The sequence below is a fragment of the Ambystoma mexicanum genome, chromosome 11 (assembly GCF_040938575.1).
Source record: "Ambystoma mexicanum isolate Mex_15411 chromosome 11, UKY_AmexF1_1, whole genome shotgun sequence".
Classification (NCBI taxonomy): Eukaryota; Metazoa; Chordata; class Amphibia; order Caudata; family Ambystomatidae; genus Ambystoma; species Ambystoma mexicanum.
The window spans coordinates 1124262527-1124289205 of NC_090934.1; the positions used below are offsets into that span (position 1 = coordinate 1124262527).

Here is a 26679-nt window from a genome sequence, read left to right on the forward strand (position 1 = left end):
GTAGGTGGGCAGCCACTGGCACCAAGCACTTGATGAAGACTCTGGGCGGTGACTTCAGTCCAAAAGGAACAGCCTTGAAATGATAATGCTTGCCTTGAATGACGAAGCACAGAAACTTGGTGTCCTTTATGTATGGGGACATGGGAAAACGCATCCTCTATATCCAACGATGACAGAAAGTCCCCCGCCTCAAGCTGGTCGAGCACGTGCTGTAGCGTGACCATCCTGAACTTCTGGGACTTTATGTACTTGTTGAGCCGTCGTAGGTCGAGAATGGGCCTCCAGCCCCCGGTCTGCTTTCTTACGAGACAGTACCTTGAGTGTACTCGGAGCTCTGGAGTCGCCGTGGAACCAGCTCTATCGCCCCTTTTCATAACATGGCCTGAACCTACAGCAGCAGCTGAGGGATTTGGTTTTCCTGGCGGCCACCAGTGGTATTCGCGGACATTTTTGTTGAAACTCCAATGTTTTTCTGTGGACGAGAGCGTCCAGCACCCATCTGTCAGTGGAGATGGTCTCCCACACGCCGACGAAGTTCACCAGCGGCCTCTCACCGGAGTGCACGGGTGGGGGCCCGACATCTTGGCCGGTTCAATCTTGCTTGGAGGTCAAGGCGCCACCCCTGTGGTCCTTGACGACTATGGCAACCACCGCCGAAAGCCTTGGAAATGACCCCTGGGTCATAGAGCAGGAGGGTTGGCGGTAAGAGAACGAGCCCCCGCCAAATACCTTGGAAGACATGCCAGACTTCCCTCTGTCGTGTCCGTCTTGATGGCTTGGAGGGATTCATCGACTGCCTTCCCGACAGGTTGTATCCTTCAAATGGCATGTCCAGAACCCTCGTTTGGACCTCCTGCCTAAAGTTGGTGGCCTTGAGTCAGCCACTCCGGCGCAAGCAGACTGTTTCCCATCTGGCGGAACTCTGTGTCTAAGATGTCCAAGACCACTGATGACGTGGGCCACGCCACCTCGCCCTCCTGCAGGATGCCCAATGGCTTGACCCACTTGCCACCTCCGAAGGGCGACTCTCTGACGTCCCCCTCATCGTCGTCCCCTTGGACGGTGCCGACAGAAAGTATCTCCTCCTCGTTGGACAAAGAAATGTCCATTCCATGGAGTTCTTCAACAGTCCCCCCCCCCGCCCATTTCTTTGGGCCCTGAGGGGTCGGTCTTGGGCTGAGGTCCGGCATCCTCTTTTCCTGAATCTTCTCAACTGGCTTGATCAAATCCTCCCTCCTGGGAGGAATAGACACCGTGGCCGTCGTTGGGATACCCTGGCCCGGGTCGGCCCCTATGGCCTTCAAGAGGGACGCCACCACCAACTCGAAGGAGGAGGTTGACTTGGTCTGGTGCACCAGGGCCTTCACAGTAAGGCTGGCTCCCTTGTCTTGCTTGGCCTTCTCCTTAAAGGCCAGGTCGGATACCTTGTCCTTCTTGGCCCTCTCCTTCGGGGCCTGGTCGGACACCTTGTCCTACTTGGCCTTTTCTTTCGTGGGTAGGTCAGACCCAGTATCCCTGCTTGGTCTTCTCCTGCTTGGCCTTCTCCGGTTTCTTCCGCAGCTGCCCCAGGGTAGCCAACTTCCGCTTGGACAAGGAGCTAGAGCGGTGGCTGGAGACCGATGCAGAAGGAGATGACGATCGCGCCCCGACTGTCGTGGGACCCGCAGCAGCAGCAACCCTGAAGGAAGCAGACTCTGTGCTTGGCCTTGTGTTGCGCCCCCACTGGCGAGGCGTCCCCAAAGGACTTAGAAGTCCGCTCAAGTTGGCTGGATCCGGAAGAAGCATGCCCCTAGGAACCATCCGGGATAGAGGCCCTGGCATTCAGCCACATCTCCAACCGTTGGTGTCGATCCTTCCTTGTGCACTTAGTGAAGCAACTGCAAATTGAACTATCCCTCCGTAAATACCTCTGCCTCTCGAGCCCTTCGCTCCTCTACTTCTCACTCCCTCAGGGTCAGTCGTTTTCCAAAGAAACTTGCTGGTGGTATATCACCGTCTTCGGCTGGGGCCTCCCTCTGGAACAGCCTCCCTGCCACCTTGAAACTTAAGAACCATCACCGGTTCCGGAAGCACCTCAAGACCTTTCTCTTTGCTTCTGCCTTTGCCACTCTTCTCGCCTGGTGATCTGTTTTTCTCTCTCGGCACCGTGCACCTGGCCACCCTCTGTCCTTTCGGGCCCAGGTACCTGCTCACCCTGCCACACTCCTGCACTGGGGTCTGTATTTGCACCCATACAGTTCCCCACCCACTTTCCTTCTGCACTTATAAGATTTACCCTATCTGACCAACCAAACACTTGCTACTTGTTGGCTGCACTACCACCATTTATCACCTTTATTTATTCACTTATATTACTTATTGTTATTTATGTTGTTCTCTTCTCTGTTCCGCACTTTCCACTTCTGCCCCCTTCTATGCACTTTCTCCCTTTTCCCCCCTTTACCATGCACTTGCACGCTCTCAATGTCACTGGGCCAAGTAAGATTGTTGCTTTTTTTTGTTCTCCCCCTGTTCCCCTCCCTTTGCTTGGTCGCGCTCTGAAACACTTGTGTATGAGCGCGATATAAAAATAACTATAATTTCATTTAAAATCTCACAATCTTCTTCGTTATGCGTCAGGTGGAGACAATACAGGCACTGGGAATGCTTGCCCTCCGTGAACACATTCCGCAAACCGCAGCTTCAAGAGGGAAGCGCCGTCCTTCTCATCAGACATGATCCAAGCGATGTAGGCCTGAAGAAACTTCTGGAAGCCTCCAAGAAGAACACTCAACAAAATCAGCCCTTGAGGGGTGCGAAAATAGCCGACAAATGGATCTATGTTAATCAGAAAGACAGACAATCGATGGAGCATACAGGCTCGACTGACCAAAAAATAAGCTCAAAGAGCGAAACACAAGGACTCCCAACACTTGAAAATGCGTTAACAATCTGAAGATGGCATCTAGGAATAGACATTTACCATGCAGTAGAAGAACACCACAAGCGCAACACAGAAGTAGCTATCACGAAAATTGAGAATTGCATGCGGTTCTGGATTAAGCAGCCCTTAGCAATGATGGGACGCAGCACAATGTTGAAGATGGTGGTTTTGCCTAGGCTCCTGCACTACTTTGGTAACATCCCGTACTTGATACCTAAGATGTTTTTTAGTAAATTGGCTGGTATGTGTAGGGACTTCCTGTGGCATGGTACGCGGAACAGAGTTGCCTTCTGGAAACTCCAGAATTCTCACGAGAGGGGGGGTATAAAGTTGCCCAATTATGAAGTTTATTACATAGTGAGTCAGCTGCAATATGTGGCCAAATGGCTCTCAGAAGAGGGGACTACCGAAACCAGGCTGTTCCGATGAGACGGTGTCCCATTCTATTTGAAAGAGATAATATGGTTGTCCCAGGCTGTAATGAACGGACGCCCCAAGATGATGGGGCTTGGGTGGAAAGTGCGGAGAAGGGCGTGCCAACTGATGGGAAACCCGTGTCCGTGCTCTCTTCAGGTACCACTGGTTGCGCTGGCGGGGGGAGAGGAGCAGCTCAGGAAGACAATCAGGAATCGCTGGGAGTCGGCTGGGATAGTGACACTGGGGGATATTTGGCAAGAGGGGACCATAACAGATTTTGAGGTGCTGGGAGCGAACACCGGGTTACATACTGGCCAGTATATCACGTACCATAGACTGGTACGGAAGCTCAAGAGAATGTAGTCTGAACTGGTTCTCGAGGAAGAAGCAGATGCTACTATAGACACAATATACGATATAGCGGAAGGGGGACACGAGATATCTAGGATATACGAGATGATGATGTCAAAAGTGGGGAAGGAGCTAGAGCAACTGAGACTGGAATGGGAAGAAGAAGTGGGTAGCCCGATGGAGGATGGGATGTGGGAACGAGTCCAGGGGTATCACAAGAAAGTGTTGAGAAATGCAAGACTTCAACAGATGCAATTGTATATTACGCATAGGGCGTACCTGACACCCCAAAGGATAGCCAAGTTCAAGAATGCAGGACGACAGGCATGCCCTAAGTGCAATGAGAGCGCGGGCATAGTGCATATGTTCTGGTCATGCCCGGTTATTGAGTGCTTTTGGGGCGAGGTTGCACGCAAACTGGCAGCAAAGGGATATTAGGATTGTGGTGGATACTGTGAGGGCCTGCTTGCTAGGGGGGTTCCCTAGACCACGAAAACTTAGGCATGTAAGCAAACTGAAATGCGCTTGTGAAGCAGAGAATTGCTATGGGGTGGAAGACATGCCACAAACCACGACTGGAGATATGGTGGGGCGATCTGCAGAAATGGGCGGAAGCGGAAACAATGGCATGGCAGGAAGCAAGCAGCACTGGGGGGGAGGAGGAAACCGAGACCCTGATGGCCTGGAGATTGCTCATAGCAGTATTATTCGGGTCAATACAAGACCTTCCGGATCTCATGGAGAGAGATACCCCACCACAAGAGGTGAGAATAGAACATTAATAGGAGTAGGCTCGGAACGGGGGGTGGGAAAAGGGAGCAGTGAACACGATTGAATGATGCATAAATATAAAGTTATCGCATACACTGCAGGTTTGGTTTGTAATGTTTGTTTGTTAAAATATTAATAAAAGTATTTATATAAAAAAATAAATAAAAAAAAACAATCTGAAGATGGCTGCCAGAAGAGGGGCTTAGGTAGAGGGCATTCATTGGCTAGGGGCAGTAGGACCCAGATCTCAGTGATTGATTCATATGAGACTGTTTCGAAACAAAACTGAAACAGTTTTTTTTTTTACCGAGGATTCCAAGCCTGACGACTGGGAATATTCATGAGCATGTGAATCCATGCTGGAGAAGTGTACATTTCTCATTTTCAATGGACTACTTCAAGGTGGGAAAATGGATAGCACATAAGCACACTTTCCCCTTTCTCTTGAATGGTTCAGCGACCAGTAGCAGACCTGCTTGGTGATGTAACCATGAAATGACTCCAATTACCTTATTTATCTAGGTATGTACCCAATGAGATATCCTTGTTGCTCCCAGATTACTTATTCTGTGCTTGATCATTACATAGAGAAGCAGGCAGGGGATCTCCCAGTATACACACACCAGAGGACGTATTGCATCAAATCTTTAATTTCAGAAGCAGACACTTCTGAACTATGTATTAATTTCTCAGGATGTATAGTCAATATACCTCGGCACCCCCAGTACTTTCACAAATAAAAAAGAGCTGGGATTTATCCTATTCCCCTTTAGAGTATTGCTCCCCATAGAATTAGTGTGCCCATATATTATACTTGCATAGTAATTTGTTCTGATCAAATGGGGACCCCTTTAAGGACCAGTTCCCTTCTCCCCCTCTAGGAAAAGATGGCCATCAGTCAGCAAGATGGTGTCAGTTTCCTCTACAGCCTGGTTTCACTTTTTCTGTATTGGGCCTGCTGTCTTTTCTACTGCCAAAGGCCTGGCACTAACTCCTAGTAGGCCTTTCTTGCAGTGTACTGCTAGTAATCAAAAATGGATCCAAAAGGAAAACAATCTATTCCATGCTGCCTCCTGTTGTCAATGTTTCTTTATCTCCTTGTTTCAGTGCATCAGTCAGTGTATCCCAGTCAGTGCGTGAGCCAACAGAATCTATGGGCTTGGACTTTTATAAATCCGAAACCACTTTCTTTAGAGAAGGATATAATTTGTCCAATCTAATTGGTCAACATATGTGCCTGGACAAAGTCCCAAAGGTGACAGCATGTTAAACCATCTCCTTCTTACTCATTCGGCATACTGCTGAAGAGGGCAGTCTAACATGATGTCATCCCGGAGATTTCTACCTTAAACAATCGTAGATTCCTGAAACATGTTCCTCACAGGATCGTGTTACTAATCAGTTATCAGATTGCTGTCCCTTGGGGGCATTTAATTATGCGATTCTCATCAACACAACCTGCAATATGCGTGCAACAGATTTTTTGGTTTTACCCTCTGATGCTTTCCTACAAATATTAATTTCCCATCTCAGAATAATGGGCTCGCCGGCACAGATACTAGGATATATGAATCAATGACGTGCAATGTTACTGCGCAAAAATATCTATATTCCTCTAATTTGCATAATTAAACAAATGTCAAAACAAAAAAAACTATCCACATTCAGCTTTTCACCCTGAACATTTAAAAATAAATACATCTACGAAATGTCCTTCCTAAGTTACAAACAAAAATGTGATTCCATATTTACAATTCAAAGGGGTGGCATTCCCGGTTCCTCTGCCTGGTAACAGAATATCTTGTATTGGTCCCTTTGAACTCTGAGCTGGTGCATTTATGATTCCTGAGAATGTGGTTGTCATAGGACCAGTGTCTGAAAGCTGAAAGCTCTCTGAAGTTAGTTGTTGGAAAGGGCCCTTTATGACCTAGACCTGCCCTGTTGAGCGATTCCAGCATCTGCCTGTCCCGTGTGTCAGATATCAAGTCTCCAAAATGTGCAAATCTACTTCTCCCGGCTGATGGGAATATTTGATTATTTGAGGAGGCCACTGCTCATAATCTTTTTTTTGTATTTATAAGGCAGTTCTCCTCATGAAGGCCTGGCTTCTGAGAACAAAAGCAAAACATTTGGTTCTGTGGTGGCCCTGGCCTAGTCAAAAAACATTCTAGTTTAGCTTCAGAGACCCCGATTTTCATTTCCTTGACGAAAGCAACACCCCCCCTCAATGGCTGTTGGGGTCAGGAAAATACCACTTTGCTTTCCAGGCCTAGGTTGGTTTCATTCACAAATGCAGTCTTTAAAAGTAATTTTAGTTCAGACATTTCCCCAATGCAATTGTTACTTTAAACAGCGCAACATTTTCTTTGCAATCAATCTCCTGTCAAATATTAACTTTTTATACTCTGTAGGTTTCATTTTCTAATCCTAATTCTTCATCCTGTAAGTAAAACACACACAATGCAGGGCCCAATTCGGCTTTTGGCTCTGCTGTGAAATGCTGTGTTTTACCTCCAAATTGGACTGTTCTCTAATTATTAGTATGCACAATTCCATGCATATATCTTTCAGATGCTGTGCACAGCCTGCAGCTCACATGTTGATATTTAAATGTAAAGTTCTGCTTTGCATCCTTTCCCTTCACATAGATTTACCTATGATATGATATTTTATTTATAGCACGCTCATACGCATGTGTTTCAGACCGCGACCAGACAAGGGAGAACAAAACAACGATCTTGCTACGCCCAGTGACATTGAGAATGAGCAAGTGCATGGGAGAGGGGGAGGGGAGAAGTGCATGGGAGGGGAGGAGAAGTGCGGAGCAAAGGAGAAAACAGATTAATAATACATAAAAGACAACAAAAAGAAAAAGTGGTAGTGCAGCCAGCAAGCGGCAATTGCTGGGTTTAAGGCATCAGACAGGGTATGTCAGATAAGTGCAGGAAGAAATTGGGGGGGGGGGCGCTATATGGGTACAGATACAGACCCTAGTGCAAAGGGTGGCCCGGAGGCAGTGCGGGGGGTGGGGGGTGACCGGGGAGCAGGTACCTGGACCCGGAAGACAGAGGGTAGGCCAGATGCACGTTGCCGAGAGAGGACAGATCAGCACGGGGGAGGGGGGCTAAGGCAGAAGCAAAGAGGAAGGTCTTGAGGTGCTTCCGGAACCAGAGATGGTTATCCTCAAGTTACCTACATCATATTAGCCAGCCTCTGGGAGGATGGTCCAGATTACATGAAAACCTGCTGTGCACTCGAGTTTCTGCCAATGTTAACTATATTCATTGGCTAACATCGCCCCTTAATTGCCGATTAAGGATTTCGGTTTCAAGTCTACACTGGAATACTGATTTGTTTTTCAGTGTGAATAGTTGCATATAATTCCAATTATGGGTACAGAATAGATAGTAAATGTGCATAATAAAATTTTACAACAGCCCTCCCTTTTTGAAGTGAACAGAATGATGGATGCCCTACATACTTCTGTGATTTCTAATTTATTTTTAAAGTATTGCATTCAACTTCTGGTAATGAAAATGCATGATTACACCAACTATTTCTATGAACCTATTTTGCTCATGATGCGTAACATCTGGTGCTGGATTGACGGAGGTGAACATTTGCATTTATCCAACCGGTCCAGAAATACAGGGACTGTGTTGGCAATTGGGATCCTATTGAGAAAACGTCTGTATGTTCTAAGGCCTGCATCTCTTTTCTTGCCCACAGCACACCCGCTATCATTATATTTTGTGCCTGCCTACCAATGTGTAGATCTGGTTGCCCAAGACATTTCACTGCATTTTACAGCTCTGTTGTGTTTTCTTTTTAATGGGGGCAAACTCCAAATAACCTATTTTTTGTCCCCACCTCCCCATACAATCCTCATTTTACTCCCTATACCTACCCAAAGCTTACTGTAGTGAGATGTCAAACTGCAAACTGCAGTGAAACTGATGGGCCAGAGCGAAAGAGGAGGATCTAACTAACTTCTTTACAGGAGGCTCACACTAACTTCTATCGTATATCCACGGTTTGTATTTCAGCAAGCTCTGCTCCTCTACTTTTCTTCATCATTTGAATAGAGCAATGTAAACAAAAATTAAACTTGCTTGCTGCTTTCCCTCCGTAGGACATCAGGGACTTCTTTTTGCTATTGTTTTGAACTTTTCCTGACTTTTGCAGGTAAGTGAAGCCTTTTATGCTATACTTACCTTGCTAAGCTCAGCTGCTTTGGGGGCACTTATCCATCCATCTTCACTGTAAAGTTCTTTGTTTATTTTTCCTGCATACATCATCTTAAGCGAATTTCAGTAGGGGCACTGTCCCTGTAACTTTGTTTTTAGGAACTTTGTGGTTACTTGCATGATGTGTCCAGGATGGGCTGATGGCAGCAGATGCTCTTAGTGTTTTCTTTTTTTATAGTCTTGTGCACTTTTCTGCTTAATGCAAAATACAGTATCATATATTCTATTTCCCCTGTCCTTTTGCGATCTAGCCTTTTGACCTTTTTCCTGCCATCGAGTGGCTGGATTTTCCATACATGATAAGCCCTTTCCCGGGTAAAGGTCCAGCTTTCAGTGGAACTGCAGTGGTCTGTGTGTGTGGATGGATATTGAGGGCTGGGGCTGTCTGGACCCAGTCCCATCCACATACCTGCCAGATGTTTCAGTTGCTGGGCAGTTGCAGTGACAAGAGCCTGTCCAGCATTGGACAGCCCCAGCCACTTTGAATGGTGCAGACCCTTGCCATTGGTGGAAAGGGGCATCTCCAGCCTGGATCCTGGATAAAAGGAGGACTCCTGGAGCCACACTTCAGATCGTTAGAGCCAAGATGCCTACGACGAAGAGTAGCATGCTGAAGACCCAGAACTCATTGTTGGAAGATAGTCAGCAGCCCTTTTGTCACTTGCCCGGTGAAGCCCTGACTCCGTTTAGATCTGAAGAAGACCTTTATCGTTGCTTCGACCACTGGACCGGTAGGAACCACAGTTCCCACCCCTGCTTGAAGATCCAGCCACTGAAAACGTTTGTAACATTCACAGATCCACCCTATGGGCTAGCCAAACATCGTCCTGGACTACTTCGATGCAACGGCAGCCATCCCAAGTTGAGCCTTGGGACTCGCCTATCCTCAGTTTATGGAACAAGAAGAGTTTCCCTGAAGTTGCAGTTTCCCTGAAGTTGCAGCTCACCATGAAGATTTGTCTTTGTTCTCGCCTTGAGGATCGGCTTTCACCATTTCCTTAAAGTGGCCATAATTGTATGCCACCTGCATCCTTTCCTAGGGGTCCATTGAGGCTGTCACCAGAATTGTACTCCCGAAGTCGGTGTGTCCCGAGTGTCTAGCTGTACAGAATCCAGTCCATCAGAGCACAGAACCACAAACTAGCTAGACCTAAGACCACACCGCCTGAAGCGACCTTCCTTCAACGGAACCAAGGCATGAATCGAGCAGGTTCAGTGATTTCAGTAACTCCTACAGTGGTCCCCGAGTGAAACCGAGCACAGGGGGGGGGTGAGTAAAGATGTCTGTTCTGCCTCCCTCTGTATCCCAAGGATTCTATGGGCATGACATCTTAGACCTGTCTCTCCCTTGCCTAGCCGTGAACACAGTTGTTCTGGCCTGGTATCCTCTCTTGGCTCTACACTAAGGTGGTTGGATTGGGAGGGGGTATTTTAAAGACTTTCCTCTTGTTTTGATTGAACTCTGAAAAAACATACAACTACTTGTTTGCTCAAGCCAACATGTGTGCCACTTCCTAAAAGACACTCCTAATTTTCTGAAAATATGTTTACTGGGTCCTGTGACTTTAAGGGCAATATGCCCCTTCTTTTCTAGCCAGGGAAATACATTTTAAAGTTAGAACCTTAGTTCTAATGTTGTGTGGTATTGGCAAACCTCTTCTCAAGAATCTTAGTTCTCAAAGTCTCGATTTATTACCTGGTTCTTTTTCTTTAGTCACTTGCTTTGCTAGACTTACAGTACATTGAAACGTTTCTAATTGTATTTAAAAGTAAAGTATTAGAGCTCTTAGCAGAGCACACAAAGACGAATGGAAGAAATATTAGTCGCAAATGTTTTAGAGTATTACTTACCTGTGGGTTTTAGCTGCGTAAAGACTAAATAAATAACTATTTGTATACATTCTGCCTAACTTGTATTAAGAGTGATCACTGTGTGCTTAACTGAACCCTTTACCCCTCTCTCGCCCTCCTAAGTCTAAGCTTTGAAGTTCAGTCACACTATCCAGATAGAGTTTGACTAGACATTAATGTTTGTCCCTGTTCATCATAGCAGGGTTGGCTCTCAGAATTGGTCCACAGGGCCGATTCTGAAAATCCATCTTAACAATCAATGTTATTGTCCATTCTGTGTGCTGACAAAAACAATCCCCCCTGACAGTAAACCTGAAGCGGTTCCCCTACACCACCCTTAGACAAAAAAGTCGTCAGACATTACAAGAAGTCATACAGAAAATAAGGAGACACCCATTTAAAAATGTATTCAATTATCTAACTGCAATTATACTAGACGCACAGTACAAGAGTCTGCACTGCCATTAGGAAATATATGCTATGGCTATATCATCAGAAAAAGCAGTACTCAAAATATTTGAACAGGTTGTTGTGAAAAGAGTAAGGGACTGCAGGGCTGTGAATATTCCTTCAGCAGTCTACTTGTGGTAGATTAAATGCAGTCGGCTAAACTAATCTCACAAAGATAACTACATTGTTAATAAGAACCACTTTGGACATTCCATCTCATGTAAACTCAGAGAAAGTCGGTTCTGCTCTTCACACGTTAAAACATGTAAAGAATGAGCCAATAAATGTACATCTTGCACCCTTTCCTTGGTTCTTACCGGAAGTTGGGCATGATTTTCCAAACCACATAGAATAAGGACTCCGGGCTAAATGCAGTCTGATTGCCTTGCCACAATGCACAGAGTGTCTTCCTAAACTCTTCCACCAGAGAACTGAAAAAAAAATGAGTTGAGAGGTGGGCTGGCTGTAACTCAACAGGTTATACAGCACTTTTAAAAATGATTACAAAACAAGGCAGAAGATGACTGAAAAGCATTCTTTTGAAATAACATGCATAGTACAATTCCGGACAAAATCTACCAACAACTCGTGATTTCCAAAAGGACTGGTCCTTGCCATGTTAAAGCATGTGCACCACTATTAAGGTATATGTTTGAACAAACGTAAGGTGAGGTCTATTCAACCACTAACCTTAAGGTGGGGCAGAGCACACAGCCCAAAAGGAAAGCCAGACACTCTATGGTAGTGTGGCAGAGCCGTCAGGTTTAACTCCAGAGAGGGGAAATAGGCAGACACAAAGGAACATTAGTCCACACAATTACCCAAAGATAATACACCACACTGATATACTGAAAAATATACAACTTTATTAAGTCACACACACGCATCTATTCATTTCATAAGCACTTTAAGACATAATACACAGTACAAATACCCAGTGCGTGTTTAAAAATAGTAAATTGTCCTAAAGACACTTCTACCCCTATGCTAAAATGCAAGTCCACTACCCAGTGATAGGCACAAAACAAAGGGATGGCCGTAGTTCAGGGACAGCAAAAATTGAACACGACATAAGAACACATAGTAATAGCCAGAAAAGGCTCACAAACAATTGCCAACGCCAAGAACGTCACAGTATTTCTAGACCTCCAAGGTATAGTAAATGGAAAATAAAAATGTGCGCCTCACAGTCAACCTACCACAAGATATTGCAATTCAACAGAAAAATAGATACAATGTCACCAGAAATAATTACAGTGTAATCAGGCATCAACTTTAGCAGAATTGGAATGCAAGACGTTAAAAATACATTAGAGATCACATGTGTATGTCCGGCAGACTTTGGGATCGCAAGAAAGGTTCAAATGTTTGCAGCTGCAGCTTTGGGCCTTCCAGAAGCAAAATAAGATGGCAAGATCTAGCAAGTTAACATAGTTTGAAAGGACCCAACAGAATCCCAAGTCAGCCAGTGGAGTTATCTTGAAGCTTTCTACAAAGTACCCCCCTCCTGAGAAGTATATGCAAGTGCGGAAGCAGGACTTGGGAATAGAATCCTTCTTGAGGAATAGTCTTAGAACCACAGTCTCCGCCCAGGCTCAAGATGTATAACTTAAACTTATGTTTTATGTACAGATGCTGCTGCCCTCCTACACTGTTGCATAAGCAATATCCCAAAACGTTGGATCTTTCATGGTAGACGTGTATGGGTAAGGGCTCTCACGAAGCGATTTTGTGGGAATGCCCAGCGATGCAAGGCTTCTGATTAGAGGTCTGCTCTGCGATAACTGATATTCTGTGATACCCTATGCGACAAGGTCAGCAAACTGACCTTGCCACATGGGGATGGGACCTTCTCTCTGCCTGTGGTGGGAGGCCTACTGGAGCCAGATAGGAAGGTAGCCATTGAGAGGGGCCTGTAACAAGCTCGTAGCTAACAACCCATGTACAACCATAACCAGGAAAAAACGTCCATTGCGGGTCACCAAGAAAGGGGAATCCTTAGGGATGGATCGCATGTGGAGCGGGTCTTGGCAGGCATGCTATCGTCAGGAGAAGCAAGCGGCGGTCAGCACCGTGCTTGGGAAATGGCAGCAGAACTGAGAAAGAATCGGCCATCTGGATCGCACTTAGAATTATGCGAGCAGTAATAAGTATAGGAGCCGGCTAAAAGGCAGTCCACCGACGGGTACATAACGAGACTGCATGCAATACCAACATGAACATACATTCAGCGGTTTATGATAGGCAAAAACCATATAGCCACCCACCACAAATCAAAGGTCGAAACAGAACCCAGCAATACTACATACCTTCGATGGGCACTGAGTGGTGCCGCACCTCCATGCAGCGGACCGCTGACTCGCGGACGAGTGCTGAAGTCTGCTGTGAAACGCCAAAACCCATGTGGGCAAGCAAACCGGCATCATGGCTACCAGCTGGCAGATCAGAAAGAGAAGTGGGCGGGGCAGTGGGTATGAGCCATGGGTTTGGTTCCCCCTCACAGAAATGTTGCTGATTGGCGGAGGGGACGGAAGGAAGTATAAAAGGCAGTGCCTATGTTACATTGTCTTGTGTGGACTCCCTGCTTAGTCGGAAGAACAAAATAAAAAAAAACGCTGTGTGATGGGGAGAATTCTCAAAAATGTTCCAATTCCTCCCACCTTAGAACCCTCCAGCTCTTTTGCTAAACTTTTGGACTTTGAACTTTTTAAATCAATGTGTTTTTACTTGTCTTTGGTTATGGAGTTTTAGACAACTCCATAGGCATCATCTTTTCATGTGCGTCACAGCACCCTCAGTGGAGTGGCACAGGGAAACCTTTCCAGGCTTTCCCAAGGTTTAAATACCTTCTCTGAGATATACTGTTCCCCAGAGAAAGTAAAGTGAAATTGACTTTACTAGTCTTTTTAAATTCATAGACCCAGCACACCCTATCTTCATAGAGTGCTGGAGGGGTTACTTAGTATCCCCGGTGTCTAGATACTCATGTAGCAGTCAAATGCTACCCTTTCCTCTCGAAATGGCTGGTGGCAGTGGTTTTACAACAAACTACAATGATTTTCCGCGACCGCGAACACCGGTAGCGTTAAATCACAGGATGTGGGATATATTGACCCACTCAACGGCACTGCCCCACATCACTAAACTGCATTTGCGCAGACACAACCACAAAAGGGTTGCGCTGGCTCCTGTGAGCGCCATGGCTCAAAACTGAATTTTGCAATGACAACAAAAATGGCTGCACTATCCTGCCAAGCACACATCGGGGAGGATGGAACAAAGGGCACATTGAAGGAGATTGCCAGTGTGTTCCGACATAAATAAAAGGAAGAAAGTGGAAAAAGCAGCATTGCTTGCTGCAAAAGACAAAATCCCTGTTCACCTTTAAAAAAAATGTGGCTTTGACGCTAAATTCCCTCTGTTTCTTAAAGCCACTGTAATTAAAAAGCCCTACCAAGCCTTGTGTGTTTCACTGTGCCTTAGAAAAAGCAGGCATGATTCTGAATTGACAAGCCCAGTAAAACCAACTCTAAAAAAAAAAAACAACCAGGAACTTTACTTTTACTTACATAGGAAAACGGTCATTTCCTTTGCAAAAGTACCCACAACTCAGCGGTTCAGAGAGAGACTAACTAGCTGAGCCATATCTGTGTCAATTTATCCGTGCTGCAGACCACCTCCAGCCTTCAAGAGAATAACTATAGCTGCAAGACTGTGCGTCAAGATGCTGGAGATGAAAAGTTGTGTTCAAGGAGGAAAGGCCAGCTGCACTACGTGTAAAAAAATGGCTTTTGGAAATTAAAGAAAAACAAATGCCTGTGTTTTGGAACAGTACACTGGTGAATGAAAGCCTGCCAGTCTTTAGCAATATGAAGGGGTTTGTTGATGGTGAGATTATATAACATGGGTTATTTTAGGCAACCGGCTTGCTTTAATTCTGGATCTAAAAATCAGAAATTAAAGATTAAAACTATGGTGGCTGGAGCTGCAAGTTGAAAAACAGGTGTTCTGCTTGGAGGGGTGGCACCAAAAGGAGGGCTCTCTCTCAGCAGATACTGACAACCCCCCGATAATGACGGGGTTGAACAGACTTTTGTCTCTGCTGGAACCCAAACAATGAAGCTCCCAGGGAAGGAAGTCTGAAGTGTGAAGGGGCAATGAACAAGTTAGTTACCAACTGGTAACGTTCTTTCGACTCGATGTTCCTCCAACGCATTCCACATCTTTGACATGTAATGTCCACAGCTGCGCACTTCGGAAACTTTTTCGGCAGAGGGCGTCCTGCGTCGATGGCATCTGGTCCATGGCCCTCGAGGGCCTCTGTCGAGTACAACATCACAATATGTTATAAATAGGACGCACGGCGCCCGTAGCCTCAGTTTAAGTTTTTTCCCCCCGAACGTGTGACAACATTCAGATGCCTGCTGGACTGCATTTAGCATTGCGGAAACGGATGCTGCAATCGCATAGGAAATTCTCCAGAGGGGCATACTGGGAGGGCGATGTGGAATGCGTTAGAGGAACATCCAGTCGAAAAAACGTTACCAGTTGGTAAGTAACTTGTTCTTCGAATGGATTGTGTCCTCCAACGAATTCCACTACTTTGACAGAATCCCAAAGCAGTACCAGTAAATGAAGGTGGGAAAAGAATTTAGAATACCCAACTAGATTGCGGAATAAATAACTGCCTTCCCAAAGGCCATATCCTGACCATGGATTGTATCCAGGGAATAATGTTTTACAAATGTATGGATTGAAGCTCAAGTAGCGGCATCACAAATATTCCAAATAGGAATACCCCGCTGGAGGGTGGTGGAAGTAGCCACCCCCCTAGTGGAATGAGCTCTCAACCCTTCAGGAGGGTCTTTATCCGCCAACCGGTAACACTCCGTTATGGTAAGGATAATCCAACTGGACAAGGTCTGTTTGGTAACAGCCTGGCCCAATCGGTGTCCAGCATATCCTACAAAGAGTTGATTGTCCACTCTGACCCTGGACAGCCTAGAAATGTAAAAGCTAAGAGCTCTCCTAGGATCTAACCGATGGAGACCTTCTACCTTAGGTAGAAAAGAAGGGCGTACCCCAAGTACAACCCTGTCCTTGTGAAACACAGTCAAGGGTGGCATAAGTGAAAGTGCCTGCAATTCACTCACTCTGCAAGCGAATCAACCGCAACCAAGAACACAGTCTTGAAGGACAATAATCTCAAAGGACAAGAGTGCAAAGGTTCAAACGGAGCACCCAGGAGAAATCTCAAAACCAAATCCCAAACTGGAGGCAATACATTAGTCAGTCCTTTAAGAAACTGAGAAATCAAAGTAATCTTAAAGTAAGAACATTCTTCAGACAAGCGCTTAAAGATAGACAGCGCTGCGAGGTAACCTTTAATGGTACCCACTTGAAGGCCCCTGTGGGCCAAGGAAAGTAAGAAAGACAAAACCATAGGAATGGAGCACTGAAAAGGATCAACAATGTGATCCCTGCACCAGTCGCAGAACTTATGCCAACGGCAACGGTACAGGGATTTTGTTGCAGGCCGCCTAGCCGAAAGCAACACCTCCATCATGTCATCCGGAAGGTCCCAATCCTTAAACCTTAACCTTTCAGATAGTGTGAAGGTTGAGTGTCTCGACCTCTCGATGGAGAACCTGAACCCGGCCCCACCCTGCTCCCCCCTTCCTCCCTCCCTCACGCGAGAGCAGATCCTCTCGTGGGGTGGAGGGCAGATGGACATTTCCAGAAGGTCCGGGTACCATGCTCTCCTGGCCCAATCTGGAGCAATGAGGATCATGTGGGAACAGCAAAATTTGTGGAAAGACGGGGACTGGAGGAAACGCGTACAGCAGTGGGAATGACCAATCCACCACAAACGTGTTTCCTAAGGCTCCTCTTAGAGGAAATTCCCTTGAGCAGAATCTCTTGCACTTCCGGGTGACACTGGTGGCAAAGAGATCCACTTGCGGGGTTCCCTAATGGGCGAAGATGATCTGAAGGACTTCCTGAGCCAACTCCCACTTGTGAGAGACGGTGCTCTGCCTGCTCAGAGCATCCGCCGCTGCATTTATGTCGCCGGCCAGATGAACTGCCGAGATCAAAATTTCCTGCTGGATGGCCCAGAACCAGAGCTGCATTGCCTCTCTGCACAACGGGAGTGACCCTGCCCCCCTTTTTTTGTTGAGGTAATGCATGGCCACTGTGTTGTCCGTCATGACCAAGACACACTCCCCCCCACCCCCCGTACCGAGGGCAGAAAAGCCTTCAGGGCTAGCCTGATGGCTCTCAGCTCTAACAGATTGATGTGGAGTCTGGAATCCGACGGAAAACAACGACCGCTGGCGGTCAAGTTCTTGGCATGAGCACCCCATCCTGTGAGGTAAGCGTCCGTCACTACAGTCACTTCCGGCCACGGTTGCCAAAACGGTTCCCCCCTTCATTAGGTTGCCTTCGTTCACCCACCACATAAGGTCCTGGGAGACCAAGCGTGGGATCTGAACCGGACCCATCATCTTGCCGGAGAACTGCGACCACCATCTTGAGGACTCATTGCAGGGATCTCATCCACAGCCTGGCCTCTGGCACCAGAAAAATGCAGGAAGCCATGAGGCCGAGCAACCTTAAGAATTTGAATGCCGGGAGACTCTGGGCATGTTGGAACTTATCCACCATCTGCACAATGTGATGAGCCCTTACCTTGGGAGGCGAACACTTCCCCAGGACGTATCCAACACAGCCCCGAATTACTGAAGCTATTGGGAAGGTGTCAGGTGCGACTTCGTGAAATTCAGGGAGAAGCCCAGCCTGTGGAGGGTGCGGCAGGTGACACCAAAATTATCCAAAGCTAGCTCGGAGAGCGCACCGGATCAGCCAGTCGTCCAGGTAGGGGTAGACGTGAACCCCCCCCACCCCCTGAGGTACGCTGCCACCACCACCATGAGCTTGGTGAAGACCCTCGGGGTAGAGGTCAATCCGAACGGCAGGACCCGAAACTAAAAGTGCGAGTTGCCAGCCGCAAACCTCAGGTACTTCCTGTGCGCGGGATGGATCGGCACATGGATGTAAGCATCCAGAGACACCAACCAATCCTGAAGTTGAAGGGCCTGGAGGACTTGAGAAAGGGCTCAGGTCTACCAAGGCTCAGGTCTACCAAACTCCACTTTCTGGGCAGTGTCCAGTCCACAGTCCACTTGCATCATGGAGGGTCTGCCTCAACTCCTACAACTGACTGCCCCCAGAAAAAATTGGAGCATCATCAAGGTCACCAGGTTCCTCAACCTCAGACCTTTCCTCCTCTTCAAAAATATCAAATAGAAGGGGTTGAAACCCAGGACTGGGGACAGAAGAGGGTCTGGAGGCCAAAACCGGCCTCACCGACTTCGATGTAGCCTTCCTTGGAGGAGCCACAATGTCTGGGTACTCCAACGGCAAACTTCGAGAAAAAATCCCTGAAGGCGCTGATAGCGTCGACAACCTTGACATCGGGATCGCCAAAGGCTTCAGCGTCAACACAGGTGCTGCCGGCGCGGTGTGCTGATGCAACGGCAAGGCATCGATGTCCAAATCGGACGGACACTGTGCCGAACGCGTCGGCGCCGGCCCCGAGCCCTCAATAGGTTCGTGCGGTCTCGCTGGGGACGAGGACCGAGACCTAGAGACATGTCTCTTGCAACCTTTCGACTCCAGGCCTGAGCGTCGCAGCACCTCGAAGAGGAAAGACCATTCCATGGAGTCAAAGACCTTTTTGGCGTCTAATGCCGCTATCGCTATGGGGATCTCCGGGTCTATGTTGTGCATGAGTTCAAACACTCTCTGCAAGTTATGCTGTGTATCCGCTAGGGATGATCAGCAGGTACCAGTTCTTCCATATGCAGGAGTAGTCTCTCTGCTAATATTTTCGCAAGGATTTTATTATCAATATTGATGAATGAAGCGGTCTATATGATGTACATTTCTGGGGATCTTTCTCAGGTTTAAGTAATACAGTGATCAGTGCTGTACGTATGCCTTATAAATTCAGCAGTTATACCATCATTTCCTTGTTCTTTGCCATTTGGAAGGGACAGGATCACCTTTCGAATCTCCTCCTCCTCCATTATCAGTCTATTCAGCCCCCCCCCCGAGCTCGGGGTCCATCCAACCTAGTGCTACTTCATCTAGGTATCCAATCAACGCGTCGTGCCTTGCTGTGGTGTGGGAAGAGTACAACTGTTCATAGTACCCTCGAAACACTGAGTTGATCCCCGCCAGGTCCCGGACGAGTTGCCCTTGAAGTCCTCTACTGCCATAATGGGGGTTAATTGTCTTTCTTGTTTTATGGCCCATGCAAGTTTCCTACTTGGCCGGCCACCCTCTCTGTACCCAACGGCGGCTATCGGGTCCCCTTTGATCCTATCCTCCCGATTCGTTGATTGAGTTCTTCTCTTTGCTTCCTTAGGAAGTCTCGTATTTCCTCTGAGTCTTGAATACCTTGTTGATTCTCTAGGCTCCTAAGAGATCCCTCCAGTTTACGCATGGATCCCTTCAGGGCTTTCAGCACCCCTCCCATCCCTGGAAATACAACAGCCTCTCACATACACTTTAAATGCCTCCCAGATGATGCCTGGGTCAGGACCAGAGTCTACATTAGCATCGAAGTATGTCTGAATGTCTTGTTTGATTTCCTCTCGGAATGCAGTCTTTCAACGCGGCGGCTCTGAACCGCCACGTCAACTCTCTAGTGGGGCCCATCGGGTAGTCAAGCATGCCAGGACAGGGGAGTGGTCAGATAGGGTGCGGGTAGAATTTCTGCCTCTGTTACACTTCTCACCAGGGTGGAGGTGGTCATTATGTAGTCTATCCGAGATGAACTAGACGCTAGAGAAGTAGGTATATTCTGTCATATGTATGTTCTTCCCTCCATATGTCATGTAGGTCGTGGTGTTAGGCAATGACTGGCCATGGGTAAGGTGAGCTGTGTTGTTGAGGATTGGTCGTATTCCAATGTGAGAGCCATATTGAAGTACCTGACCCAGATCGTGTCATGACCCCGGAAGGTCTATGTTTTTGGCACATTTGTGGAAGAAATCTGGGGAGTCCGTATTCGGTGCATATACATTAATCAGTAGGAGTTCCAGCTCCGAATTTCCCCAGCTAGAATTATGCATCTCCCTTCCTCGTCACCCAACTGCTCATGTAGCCTGAAATCCAGGGAATTGTGTATGTAAATTGCGACCTCTCTCTGGTGGGTAGTTTATGAAGAGCCATACCTACGTATGTCCCATTCCGGCAGGTGAGGGACTGAATTGAATTTATATTTTATTTCTATCACGCTCATACACACGTGTTGGGTGTTCCGTAAGCCAGGTGTGTCTCCTGTATACATAGGATGTTGACATTATGGTTTTTGCTGTGGTTTGCGATTAGTCTAATCTTTTTCTGATTGGGAAAACCTCTTACGTTCAGGACATTATTGATAACGGATTATCCCCTCTTCTGCCCATGGTGGGGTCGCCTTCTGAATTTATATTGGGTTATTTCCAGCTTAACACTGTCATCTACTTGGGAGACCTTGTATGAAATCATGTGTCAGTGTCATCGGGCGGGACCTTTTAGGGCCCTTATCATCTGCCCCTTGTAATTTACCCTGTGACCGCGTCCCCCAGCTCGTCCCCCACCACCCACGCCAGATATTGCAGCTAATCGGTTCACAGCCCTCCCTCCCCATAACACCCCAACAATAACATAATTCAACAATTCCGCTGTTTGAGCTGGAAATGGGGCACAGAGGGCGGCCTGTACACTTTGTGTGGCGACAGCCATCATCTGGGTGTCCCTGCCCCTCGCTAGTGCCCAGGGGAGCCCAGCTGCTGGACTCATTAGCCATTTACTGAATAACAGTTGTACAATGATATGGTGGTGGTATCATGGTGCGTGCCCTGGTGATCCTCCAGAGTCTGGGATATTCCTAGCAAATAGTTTGGCAGAATCTGGGCAGGTGAAAAACATTCCCCAGTCGATGTGATCAGATCTACGCTGGAACCCTATTTACGATGGAGAGGGGGTGAGGGAGCCTCCCCTCTCCAGTCAACTCTCCAGCCTAGGCCACCTTCCGGACTCTCCGCACGCCTGTCAGCTGCAGTCCTTCAGGGCCGGGCTTCTGTCGGCACTGCTTCAAATGTCGGTGTCTGGGGCATTCATTGTCCTCCTTTACTGCAGATCTCTCGTGTGTACTGCAGCTGGTGTCTTACTGCTCGGGCCCATATGCTATGATTGGGATCTCCTCCTCACCCACGGCCACTCATGTGGAGCACAGTAGATGAGTCAAAGCTACCCTGACCAATGGCGTGACATAGGGTCAACAAGGTTTGCAATGGAGCTAAAAACAATGTTAGCTCTGGAGGACAAAAAAACCCTTTGGAGAAGTGAAACTGACAAAGGACAGGGTTTTTTTATTTTACTCTAACACAGAGAAAAAAGAAGACTTTTTTTTTTTCTTTACAAACTGCGCCGTGGCGCTGAAACTATACATAGTGAACACATTCGAGTGTGCATTGCTGTGAGTTAGTATACAGAGTGAAAGATCACAGTTTTTTGTTGTTTCAAACAATAATATTGTTACGACAATAGGCTTTGTCTTAGACTTGTCGACACATTATTCTGTGTTTCTGGTTCGGTATGGATAGCTGGTGAGTGTGGCTGGAGGGATGGAAACAGCGTTGTTGCACCAGGTACCGAACGGTCTTCAGGACAGATGGATCAAGTCAGGTGAAGTAGTTGGAACCGTCAGCCTGTAGATATACAGGGGACTGGTTAGTACAGTGATAGAGGTGTCTGGGAGGTTAAAAACTGCAAATGAAGGAGACCTACCATGTTCTGATAATTATCGCCTAGGTCAGAAAAATGTTGAGTCCAAGAAGTGGGACTGGAGGCTGTCTGCAAGAGTCCGAGTCCTAGAGCTGAGTAGGAAAAGAGACAATCTTTTGGGATCTAGTTTATATCCAGACTGTGACGTGTGGATCGTGCACAGTGCTGTGGGGGAGGTCGGGGTGAGAGGAAGTGTATTTACATTTTAAAAGAAAAGAAATGCTTGGTGAAGTGCACAGATCTTAACAAGTGCTTGCATGTGCAGTACAATCTGTTTATCCAATAAAGGAAGGCACTAAGGCTGCTTGGAAAGAGGGGCCAGGGGCTGCCATCTTGTATATGGGGATCCCGTGGGACGCACGTGAAGTGAAAAGGGGCATTTCCAATCCGAGAGTGGACAAAAATGCTTACACTAGAATGGACGTGCATCGACAGATAGCGCCGTGGTTTAAAGGCGATCGATTAGTGCAGGTACTAATGGACGGGTGGAATACCTGAGTCTAGGTCTTAGCTGCGGCGTGCGGCGGCGGTCAGCTCTTCGGTAGAATGAGCTGTGTTACTGTATCCTGCTACTGCGCGTGTGCGATAGATAACCGAGTGGTATGCCTGACTGTGGGCTAGATGGACTGCACATGTCATGGGCGGCTAGTGTCTCGTTAAGCAGATGCGTGGAGAAGGGGACGTGTCTCTCCATGTTAGGCATACCGTCCATAGTGTGAAAAAAAACAGCTACAGCGTTCGTGGGTGTAGCCTGCTTGTTATACATATTGCAAAACACGGAAAAGAAACAATTTGGTTCTGAGAAAAACAAGCAATTGCAGAATGAAAAGCGTCATTGAAGGGTGGACTGATCTTTACATTGCAAGGTGCTGTGACTTATATTACATAAAATAGCACAATACTTGCTTATTTGTACCAAGCGGCAAAATGGTCATACATTTTGTGCATATGTGTATCGTTACACAGAAATAGTACAATTACACAAATCACTGAACAGTAGTGATCCAAACTAAATGTTTGGAGGTTACACGCTAAAGTCCATTATAGCAGAGTATGTATTACTGAGGAAAGAGTAGTGTTGTATTGCCCTGAGAATACATTTATAACATAGGACCAATTACCCAGAAATGGGAGCGATAAACCCATGAGCAAGAACAACAGGCAAGGGAAGAAAACTGGTTTATCGGCTCAATGAAAGGAGACCGCAGGGTGGTCTGAAGGGGCTGGTGTAATCCAGGGCTCATGGGTGGGTGGCCGTGGATGGATGAAACATCTATTGAAAAAAAGGTTGCATTCGATTGAAACGTTGAGCCCTTGTTTCACTGAGTCAAGGCGATAGATCCATTTTTGCTCAAGTTTGCGCAAAGCTAGGTCTCTGTCGCCTCCGCGAAATGGGTTGTTGGCTGTTTGTAATATTGCCCAAAAAATGTCATTAGGAGTATGGTTTTTGGCTTTAAAGTGTGCCACCAATGGTTTATCTTCAACTTGGTTTCACACACAGGATCAGTGTTTGCAAATGCGTTGCCTGATTTCTCGTTTACACTTACCCACGTATATGAGATTACATGGGCATTTGATTATGTAGACCGACCACTTAGTTCTGCAGTTTGTGAAAGAATTGAGAGTCCAAGGTTTTCCTTTGAGGTCGAAGGTTTTGAGATTGGCTGTCAAGGGGCAGACTGAACAGGAACCGCATTTAAAATGTCCTTTAACTGCTGGAAGTTGCCATAGCGTGGATTGTTGATGGTTAGGTGTGTCCAGTTCGGTGTACGTGTGTACGAGATGGTCTTTGAGGTTCCTGCTGCGTTTGAACGCAAACCGTGGTTTTTCTGGATTGAAGGTCTCGGTTTTGAGTGTGTCCCAGTTCTTTAGGATCACTTTCCTGATGCAGTTGCTCATGGGTGTGAAGGTGGTAACACATGTCATCTTGGTCGGTGATTGATCTTTTTCGCTTGGTGTTAGGCATGATTCTCGGTTGGTATTTTTTACTCGCTTACGTGCTTGGCGAATGATGTGTTTCGGGTAGCCTCTTTCTTTAAGCCGGATAGCTAGTTCTTTACTCTTGGATTCATATTCACATAATGTTGAACAATTGCGCCTTATCCTGAGAAATTGGCCGTATGGCAGATTTAGCTTGAGCGCTGAAGGATGATAGCTGGAAAACTCAAGCAGGGTGTTTTTTGATGTAGGCTTTCTGTAGAGGGTGGTGCCCAAAGAGTTGTCTGGATTTTTGTAGATTTGCAGATCTAGAAAAGGAATGTTGCTCTTGCTATGGTCAATGGTGAAGTTAATACAATTGTCTTGTGAATTGAGCCGTTGCAAAAAACAGAGGAGTTGTTCTTCTGTCCCTTTCCAGATCATGAACACATCTATGTATCTTAGCCAGTTACCAATCAATAGTTTGAAAGGATTGGCTTCGTTGTATACTGAGTTTTTTTCAAAGGCGTCCATGAATAGGTTAGCCACGTCGGGTGCAAACGTTGCCCCCATGCTGGTTCCATGTATTTGTTGGTAATAAGTTTGTTTGTAGATAAAGTAGTTCTCCATCAGGGCTATTCTGGTGCATTCAAGGAGGAAGTCCGTGGGCGGTTCCATTTTAGTTCTTTGGTCGAGGTAGGTTCTTAGGACTTGTAAGCATTCCATTTGCGGAATACTTGTGTATAGAGATTCAACGTCTAGTGTTACTAATAGATCGTTTTGTGTGATTTGTGTTTTTTCCAATTTTTTGATCATAGCCGTGGTGTCTTGTATATATGAAGGCATTTTACTGATGAAAGGTCTCAATAAATGGTCAATGTAGATGGATAATGGTTCTAACAATGATCCGATTCCTGCCACAATGGGTCTACCTGGCGGGTTTGTTTGATTGTTGTGGATTTTTGGAAGTAAATAAAAGGCTGGGATGATGGGATGTTGGTTGATCAGAAATGCCTTCTCATCTTCGTCTATCCATTCTTCATCGTATGCGTGACTGGTAATTTCGGACAGTATCCTTGAGGTTGGGTTGATGAGTAGCTGTTTGTAGAATTTGTTGTTGGAAAGTTGGATCGTCACTTCTTTATCGTAGAGGGTCTGGCCCCATAGGACAATGCCGCCACCTTTGTCGGCAGGTTTGATGAGGAAGGTTTTGTTTTTTTCAAGCGCTTGTAATGCACATCTTTGTGCGGCTGAGAGATTGTTTTTGAAGCAGATCTTGTCGAAAGTTTTGTGCAATTCCATGATGAAGCGGTTTTCAAAGGACAGTATTTCAGGACATACCATTGAAGCGAGGGGGAAAAAATTAGATGGAGGTTTGAGTCCCGTGGATTTTGGCGGCTCTTTTTCAGGCTTGTCTCTGAAGAAGTATCGTAGACGGATTGTACGAAAGAATTTCCTGAGTTCTACTTCTGTACTGAACAGGTCGGCGTTGGTGCTTGGTATAAAGCTGAGGCCTTTTGATAAAACATCTATTTCATTGGAGGATAGAATGTGATCGCTGAGATTGAAAATAGGGATCACCATGTTTGTTGTGGGGGGACCCATTGCCGTGTTCGCATTGGGTGTTGGCCTTGGTAGCGTGGCCTCCCTCGTTGTCCCCTCCCGCGAAAACTTGAGGCCTGTTGAGGGCTTGCTTGTCCGCCGGTGGTAGAATCTGAGTCGCTACTATTGGAGCTATTAGAGAATGTAACAAATGTTTGCCTCTGCTGTCTTCTTGGGTTTTGTCTAGATGCGTTCAGGTTTAGCTGGTTGTAAAAGCCAGGGACCAAGTATGGATACGTTTTCTCCTCTTTGTAGTTTTGGATGTCTATTTCAAGTTTCCACAGTTTTTTATCGATTGTGAATTTCTGGAATTTCTTGATCTCTTCTTCGATGTTGTCCAGGTGAGTTTTTATATCAGGGATAACGGAGTCTTTTTTGATCTTGTCTTCTAGTGACGCGAGTTCTTCACTTTGTGTTTTAGCTTCTTCTTCTGCTGTTTTGATCACTAGAATGACCCAGTCGCGTGAGCATTTATTACCAACGCCACTGAATTGTTTCATGAAGCGTGGATTATCGAGAAAAACCCTCGGTATGTGTTTTTTTTTTTTTTTTACCTGTAGACCCTCTGGAATAATGCCTGCTTTGAGGTATTCCAGCTATTCCAGCTCCTCTCATGCGGAGCTCCATGCCTCCCAGCACACCCCGCAGCACCTCTCCTGGGGCACCTCGCGGGTCCCCACTTCACCACTTCTTGCCTGGAGTCTTTGTAGGGGCATTCTGCTGCTGCACGTGAGCAAACAGTACGGCCGGGGCCAGGATATTCAAAAGGATTAATGAGCCGTCGCCGGAGTATTTCAGGCGGACATCTTCCTCAGTCGTGCAACAGCAACCCCCCACCCCCATCCACCATGCCACCTTTGTGTCAGCTTCCTTTTTTATGAAACCCTTACACTGGGCAGATATGACCAGTGGTTGTCCAGGATTGGACAATTCTAGACTGTTTGAATGTTGCAGATCCTTACCATTGGTGGTCTTGGGCTTGCTCCCAGCTTGAATCTTGCAAAAAAGGAGTGCTACTGCAGTTAATCGACAGATCATCGTCGGAACCAAGACTTCTACGAAGAAGAGCAGCCGGCTGATGACCCGATGACGACTCCTGCAGCTGACCAGTATCTACTCTAGTGATTGGACCAGGGAAGCCTTGCTCCTCTGCCACAACTCAGAAGACCCTCATTGGAGCTTTGACCCTAGGACTGGTGGAAACAACCAGTCTCTACCCCGGTTCATGAATCCAGGTCTTGGAAGCCTTCAGAAGTGTCAGTGGACCATCTGTTGGTCTAACCATCTCCCTTTTGGGCTACCGCGCTGCAG

The 26679-nt window shown here is 46.7% G+C and overlaps 1 protein-coding gene across 6 annotated transcripts in view; it reads right to left on the bottom strand.

Moving 5' to 3' along the window:
- USP3 (ubiquitin specific peptidase 3) overlaps nt 1–26679 on the bottom strand; it is a 1719287-nt gene that overhangs the window by 818887 nt on the left and 873721 nt on the right. For 4 of the 6 annotated variants that reach the window (XM_069624461.1, XM_069624459.1, XM_069624458.1 and 1 more), the window contains one exon: nt 11328–11441. The exons of the other annotated variants lie outside the window; for them this stretch is intronic. In XM_069624461.1, coding sequence (XP_069480562.1) covers nt 11328–11441 — 114 coding nt within the window. The remainder of the gene's footprint in view (nt 1–11327; nt 11442–26679) is intronic. 6 annotated transcript variants of the gene reach the window in all.